Consider the following 8014-nt stretch of genomic DNA (forward strand, 5'->3'; position numbering starts at 1 on the left):
CCACTAACGAGAATAAGATTGTTGTTGTATACTCCATCGTCGCACCACCTTACTACTATAAACTACCACATGTCATCGATGTCTAGCTTTTCCGGCGACGTATATTTCTAAAACAATAACATAAGTAAGTTTCATTTTCTCCAGATCTGAACATTTTTCTTTCTAGTCTCTAATGAAAAACATTATAAGATATGCATCGGATCTGATGTATTTGTGCACTTCCAGGTTAGATCTAGTGTATGTGGTGTATTTCACGGTGGTTGACGGTGATCTGTTCCACCACCACCTTCTCATCCTCACCTGCATTTTGCTATTTCTCTTTGTCACAACGGATCTACATCAGATCTGATTTGTATGGTGCTTATAGATCTTATATGTCTGGTGCACATAAGGTGCTCGATGAAATGCTTCAACAAAAGTAGGTATGTTTTTAAGTTGTGAGTACTATGAGTAACTATGAATGATAGTCATGAAATGCTCTATTAAACTCAAAATTTATGTGGTATACACAAGAGGTTTGATGAAATAATTAATAAAAATCAAGTATGTTTTTAAGCTGTAAATAATATGAATGAGAGTCCTAAACTGCTCTATTAAACTGTGAATGAAACTTTTGAAATATAGTTTTTTTAAGAAGCATTATACACATATCTGATTTTATCTAATTTTGAATGAAATATGTAAAATTTAAGCTATAAATATTTGTGTAAATAAATTTTGAAAAAAACCACTAGCCTATATATATATGAATGTATAAATATAAGTTTTAAGTTGAGAATATGGTTGTAAACAATGTTTTAAAAACCGGTTTTTTAGTTGAACCGGTATAGTGACCGGTTGCCAGTCCAACCGGTTCGACCGGCGGGTCAACTAGTTTCTGTAATTTTCATATTTTTTCTTATTTTCCTATACATACATACATATATAAATCATGAATTTGACATTTACAAGTTCAAACATTAAAAGTATACATACAAATAAGTCGTAGATCACTCCAAATACATTAAAAACTTTATAACACTTATCATATTTTTTATTTAGAGAAAACTATATAGATTTTAAAAAATTCACCAAAGTTTATTATGAAAATGGTTATTTTTCATGTATTTTTATTTAGTTGAACCGGTTCAACCGGTATATTTTGACCGGTTCAACCGGGTTTTTTTAAAAACCGGCCGGTTCAATACTGTTCAGAAATCGACGTAAAACCGGTGATAGTTGAACCGCTCCCTTCCCCGGTTCCCGGTTCAACCGGTTTGACCGGCCGATTCAAACCGGTTTTTAAAACATTGGTTGTAAATGTATAATTTTTGTGAAAAATATTTAGAGAACATATGATATTTTTTAAAAGGACGCATGTGAAAAAAATAATATGGACACATGTGGCTGTGGCCAACACCAAACAAAACTGAAAATCTTTTAACAATCTTAAATTTTTTGAAATATATTAATAGTGATGTATATAAGGAGGTTTGGAGATATAATAGGAAGTTAGGAGATGGTTAAAAACATCATTTTTTATAAATATCATGATCTTTTGATGGAGAATAAAAATAAAAGAAGAGTTAATAACAGAACAAAACGTTAAAAAAACCAATATTACAATATCTTTGAATTTTCGAGAATTTATAACACAAAACAATTCTTATCTTAGGTCAAATGTCTAGGAAATTGACTCTTAGGCTAAATGTCTAGTAAATTGAAACTAGAAATTTGTAGCACAGTAGCACTGGTTTTTTCAATTAACGAAGGTGACTAAGATTGTAGTTGATTGTTTCCACTTTAAGTAACAAGGTTTTGTTTTTTAGAAACGAGTAAACATATCGTTCGGTTATTTTATTTTCTTCCATCGTTTTATATATATATATATATATATATATATATATATATATATATATATATATATATATATATATATATAGTTGAGATCGGTTGAGAACTCATAATTTCCCGAGAATCCGAGAACTAAAAGTGGAGCGTTAGATTGGATTTAAGATCATAAGGGTAAGATTGTCTTTTACGTTTTATTTGAGTATTACAACATCTGTACGATTTTCTTTCCAAAATATCATCTTCTAACCTTCAAAATTATCAAAATCAACAACGAAATCATAACAAATCTACATCGATCGAATAGTTCTTATCTTAAATTCATAATTTCTTTCTTCATTGATTTCTTTCGTCATTGAAATAGTTGGTAACGCAAATTCGAGATCGATTACAAAGCAAAATTCATACGATTCGTCATTGATTTCTTTCGAGGTTAGCATGTTATCCTAAATTCATACGATTCATTCATTACGATTATATCAATGAAGGAAAAACAGATTGCCGAATATTTTACGTTTTATTTGTATATTTAACTACAGTAGCATTCCGATTTCTAATATGTTGTTTTATTGAATGTAAATTGAGATTTTTTTCAGCAATTTAATGGATTCAGGAAAAATAATTGAAGATCTGCAAAGCGAGATAAATTTTTTAGCAGGTAATGATTCATAATTTTTTAATAATAAACGTATGTTATTAATATTCATATTAAAATCACATATGAATAATATATGAATCACATATTCATATATGAATCATATATAAATCATATGTTATTTATAGTTGATTCATTAAAAATTCATGTGATTTATACCTGAATTAGAAGATATATCAGTTGTCTCCAGTTCAGGCCAAGCTACACTTTCAATTTCTAGGAACCTGTTCTTGACAAAGATGTAGTACATGTGATTTAGTCATGATTTACATGTGAATTACATTTGATTTACATGTGAATTACATATAAATCACATGTAATACATATGTGATTTACATGTTATTTACATGTTATTTACATGTGAATTATGTAATTCATATGTGAATTGTATGTGATTTACATGTAAATCACATGTAATTCACATATGAATTCACATGTAATACACTTGTAATTTACATGTGAATCACATGTGATTTATATGTGAATTACATGTGATTCACATGTAAATCACATATAATTCATTTGTGAATTACATGTAAATAACATGTAATTCACATATGAATTTACATGTAATACACTTGTGATTTACATGTGTATCACATATTCACATGTAATTAACATATAAATCAAATGTAATTAACATATGAATTTACATGTAATATACTTGTGATTTACATGTGAATCACATGTGATTCATATCTTAATTACATGTGATTCACATATAAATCACATATAATTTATTTGTGAATTACATGTAAATCACATGTAATTCATATCTTAATTACATGTGATTCAAATGTAAATCACATGTGATTTATATGTTAATTACATGTGATTCATATGTGATTTACATGTGAATTATGTAATTCATATATGTATTGTATGTGATTTACATGTAAATCACATGTAATTCACATGTAATACACTTGTGATTTACATGTGAATCACATGTGATTTATATGTGAATTACATGTGATTCACATATAATTCATTTGTGAATTACATGTAAATCACATGTAATTCACATATGAATTCACATGTAATACACTTGTGATTTATATGTGTATCACATATTCATATGTAATTAACATATAAATCACATGTAATTAACATATGAATTTACATGTAACACACTTGAAATTTACATGTGAATCACATGTGATTCATATCTTAATTACATGTGATTCACATGTAAATCATATATAATTCATTTGTGAATTACATGTAAATCACATGTAATTCATATCTTAATTACATGTGATTCATATCTTAATTACTTGTGATTTACATGTGAATCACATGTGATTCATATCTTAATTACATGTGATTCACATGTAAATCACATATAATTCATTTGTGAATTACATGTAAATCACATCTAATTCACATATGAATTCACATGTAATACACTTGTGATTTACATGTGTATCACATGTAATTCACATATGAATTCACATGTAATACACTTGTAATTTACATACACTGATGATAAATAAATATATGATTTTAATAGGTGATGCTGATGAAGAATCTACTGAATTTAACATAAACAATGACGATATACATGTTGAAGATGCATTTTTCAAAGATATTATTGAAGAGGATGAGCAAATTTCTTCGACATCTGATTGTAACTAAAATATTAGTTTGATTTTAAATGACATGTTTTCCTATATATGATTTGATTTAATATTATTTAATTTGCAGCAAAACATTTTGAATCAGAAGATGAAGATGAATTAAGCTGCATAGAAGTAAAATCTCCTTGTAGCACAAAAACAATTGAGTGGATCCCAAGAGTTGATGAATCATTCCTGCCAAAGAAAGATATGGTGTTTGAAACATTAGATCATGGAATTCAGTTTTACCAAATATATGCAAAGAAAGCAGGATTTGATTGCAGACTTGCATCAAGTAAAACTATTAATGGTATTTTACAATACAAGTATATTATATGTAGTAGGGCTGGTGAACCAGATAAAAAAAATGCTGACACTTTGAATGGAGTAGAAGGCAGACAAAAAAAGAAAACATCCAAGCCAAATGATGTCTTGTGAAGCAAAGATATGTTTCAAATTTATAAAAAATACTGATCGGTTTTTCATTAATACATTTGTTGAAAAACACAACCATGAGCTCTACACAAACAGTACAGTGCACATGTCAAAGTCGAAAAGAAAGTTGGATCATTATGACAAGACAATTATAACTCAGTTAAGCACATCAAATATAGGAGCAAGCAAAGAACATAGCATGGTTACTGGTTTAAAGGGGGGTTACAGTAAACAAGGAGCAAAGAAAATCGACTACAAAATTTTTTCAAGAGACTTAAACTGCTAGATAGGAGATAGTGATGCAAATATGTTGATAAATCTTTTAACACAACGACGTAAAAATGTGCCTTCTTTCACTTTTTATTACTTGTTGGAGGATGATGAGCTAAGGGCACTGTTTTGGGCAGATGCAATAGCAAAAAGAAACTACAAAGAATTCTCTGATGTGGTATAATTCGATGCTACATACAAAACAAACAAGTAAGTAATACTTAATTTCTTTAATATTTATATATTAAAATATTTCCATTTAGTATTTATGTTAAATATTTTAATGATTTTCAGATATAATATGATCTTTGTTCCATTTACTGCAATTGATAACCACAAAAGATGTGTCACAATTGGTGCTAGTTTGCTAGCTAAAGAAACAACAAAATTCTATACATGGCTTCTCAAATGCTTTCTCAATTGCTTTGGTACACAACCTACTGTTGTGGTCACTGATCAAGATTCAACTATGGCTAAAGCTGTAGAAACGGTTTTTAATGAATCAACTCATCGTCTTTGCATGTGGCATATTGGAAAGAAATTAACAGATAAGGTAAAATTGTATTATAATGTTTAAATAAGTTTTCATTTATAATTTGACTTATAATTTGATTAAAAACTTTTTTTAATGTCCCATTTCTTCATTCACAGATGAAAGCATTGAACTTTTGGGATCTGTTTATATAACTATATACAGAGCTGTATACGGACATTCATACAGGCCTGTATTTTTTTTTCAAAAAAAAATTAAAATAAAGCATCCAATGTATTATGACCAATGATTCACTACATACTTGATATATGACCAATTATTCAGTTGATTTTTACATATGATTCATATGTGATTCACTTGTAATTTGCATGTGAATTACATATGATTCATATGTGAATAACATGTGATTCATATGCGATTCAGTTGTTAATTACATGTGAATCACTACATACTTGATAAATGTATTAAGGAAGAAAATCAAGTTGTATAAAGGGGACAAAAATATGAAAATAAAACATACTTTATAGCCAACTCTGTATTGTCACCAAAAGTGTAGTTGATCACCTGTGTTATTATAATACTAAAACAACATTCAAATGTGAACATTAAATATCATGTTTTCAATTTATTTATTAAATACTTTTTCTTTTGTAGGTTTCTGCAAAAATAATAAATGAGACTAACTTTAGAAAAAGAATGCAAGGTCTAATTTGGAATTCTTGTATTGATCCGGATATATTTGAAGAAAAGTGGAAGTATCTAATAAAAAGATATAAACTAGAAGATAACAAATGGCTGAAAGAGATGTATAATATTCGAACAAGTTGGATTCCGGCTTATTTTAGAGACACTGCACTGTCAGGTCTGATGAGGACAACATCAAGATCAGAGAGTATAAATAGCTTCTTCAAAAGATTTATGTCAAAAGATTCAAATCTAATTATGTTCATGTGCAAATTTGAATCTGCAATGGATGAGCAAAGAAATCTTCAATCAACAAATGACTTTAATTCCAAAAATAAAAACCCACCAATTCAAACAAATCTTCAATTTGAAGTACATGCATCAAAGTTCTACACACATAATATATTCAAATTATTTAAAAAAGAAATAGAAGATTCTGTCTGGACATGCTCAGCCACACCATATGAGAGAGTTCAAGATCATAACACATACTTTATTATTGAGCAAATAATGGATGAAGATATACAAAACAGAAGTGTGTTCTTCAACAAAAATTCATATATTTTCAAAAGTCACAACAGAAAGCAATTTCAATACCAGGTATATGTATGTTATTAAATAACTTTATTTATGAATGAAATTCATATGTGAATTACATGTTATTCAGTTGTTATTAAAATGAAAAAATTTATTTGATTAAGTTATGAAATATTATATATTTAAATGAAAAACAATATAATTAACATGTGTCTTGTATAAATATTTTCCAGGTTAAGGTATTTCCAAATGAAGAAACATATAAATGTTCTTGCCTGGTATTCGAACAATATGGAATTTTGTGCAGGCATATACTATGTGTTATGAAATCAAATTTTGTAAAAAATATACCATCAAAGTATATGTTGAGAAGATGGAAGAAAAGTATAATAAGACCTAACGAATTGATAAAAAGTCATGGTATTGCTGACAATATTAGTGGATGTGAAAGAATGATACAAGATGCATATTCTATAGTCACAGAATGTATCAATATTATTGGACATGATGCTGAAGCAATGACTCAATTTCTTCAATGGCAAAAAGAAATTCTAACCAAAGTTGAATCAAATCCACCAAAGAAAGATAATCGTACCAAAAATCAAAAGTTGGATTCAATGATTGGAGTATCAAAGCCAGATGTACCTACAATAAAGAATCCAAAAGATATTACATACAAAGGATGGGCAACAGGAAAGAGAGTTAAGAGTCAGAGAGAAACAACAATGGAAAATGCTGGGAAGAATTCAAGATTTTGTTCTTATTGTGAAAAGAAAATCACTCCAAATGAAAAGCATGACAGAAGAAATTGTCCAAAAAAAATTGAAGATGAATTAAGAAAGAAACAAGAAGCAGAAAAAGAAACCATATGAGATACAGGTAATACTTTTTATTCTAGTTAATACTTTTTTTTAACATTTTAAGATATATTGATAACAATAATATTTTATTAATATATTTTATAATTTTACTTTTAGACTACATTCAATGCGCCAGATGGAAATTAGCCAGTAGCTTTAGATATGAAATTGGATGGGAAAAGCTCAAATGTGGGTCAATAGAGGGGCAAATAGGGAGACATTGGGCTTGAAATAGTTACACTGGAATTTATAAAGAAAATAAATGCAATTGATATTGACTAAGTATATGCATCTCAAAGGTAATATTAATAAATAATATTTTGAATCAAATATGTCATTCATATGTGATTCAAAAGTAACACATGAATGATGTCTAATTGGCATTAACATTTACATTCACATATGAATAAAATATATGATTAATAAAATATCTCATTCATACAAAGTTCTATTTCAAAATACAACATTTTTGAAGATCATAATTTCACTACATTTTTACCTTATTCAACAATACAAATAATTTAGAAATACATATTCATTTTTTCCTTGTGTCAACATTAGATGCTTATTAAAAAAATTTTCATTCTTCTTTATCAGCATTATTTCCTTCCACACCTGAATATAATTAAAA

The 8014-nt window shown here is 27.9% G+C and overlaps 1 protein-coding gene across 1 annotated transcript; it reads left to right on the forward strand.

The window, feature by feature from the left end:
* Window positions 1-2312: 2312 nt before the first annotated feature.
* On the forward strand, window positions 2313-7395 carry LOC145104755 (protein FAR1-RELATED SEQUENCE 6-like). Its single transcript, XM_079041943.1, has 8 exons — window positions 2313-2353; window positions 2427-2488; window positions 3999-4115; window positions 4193-4430; window positions 5104-5362; window positions 5957-6586; window positions 6757-6762; window positions 6883-7395. The coding sequence occupies exons 1-8, from the start codon at window positions 2313-2315 to the stop codon at window positions 7393-7395; spliced, it is 1866 nt and encodes a 621-aa protein (XP_078898069.1).
* Window positions 7396-8014: the final 619 nt, after the last annotated feature.

This window comes from Lactuca virosa, chromosome 4 (assembly GCF_052849685.1).
Source record: "Lactuca virosa cultivar CGN04683 chromosome 4, Lactuca_virosa_CGN04683_v6, whole genome shotgun sequence".
Lineage (NCBI taxonomy): Eukaryota > Viridiplantae > Streptophyta > Magnoliopsida > Asterales > Asteraceae > Lactuca > Lactuca virosa.

Excerpts from the sequence above, each read along its gene's own strand:
- LOC145104755 (XM_079041943.1), top strand. The coding sequence starts at position 2,313 with ATGAAGGAAAAACAGATTGCCGAATATTTTACGTTTTATTT. Across the intron at positions 4,431-5,103 it reads AATGGTATTTTACAATACAA|ATATAATATGATCTTTGTTC; the intron begins GTATATTATATG and ends AATGATTTTCAG. Across the intron at positions 5,363-5,956 it reads GAAAGAAATTAACAGATAAG|GTTTCTGCAAAAATAATAAA; the intron begins GTAAAATTGTAT and ends TTTCTTTTGTAG.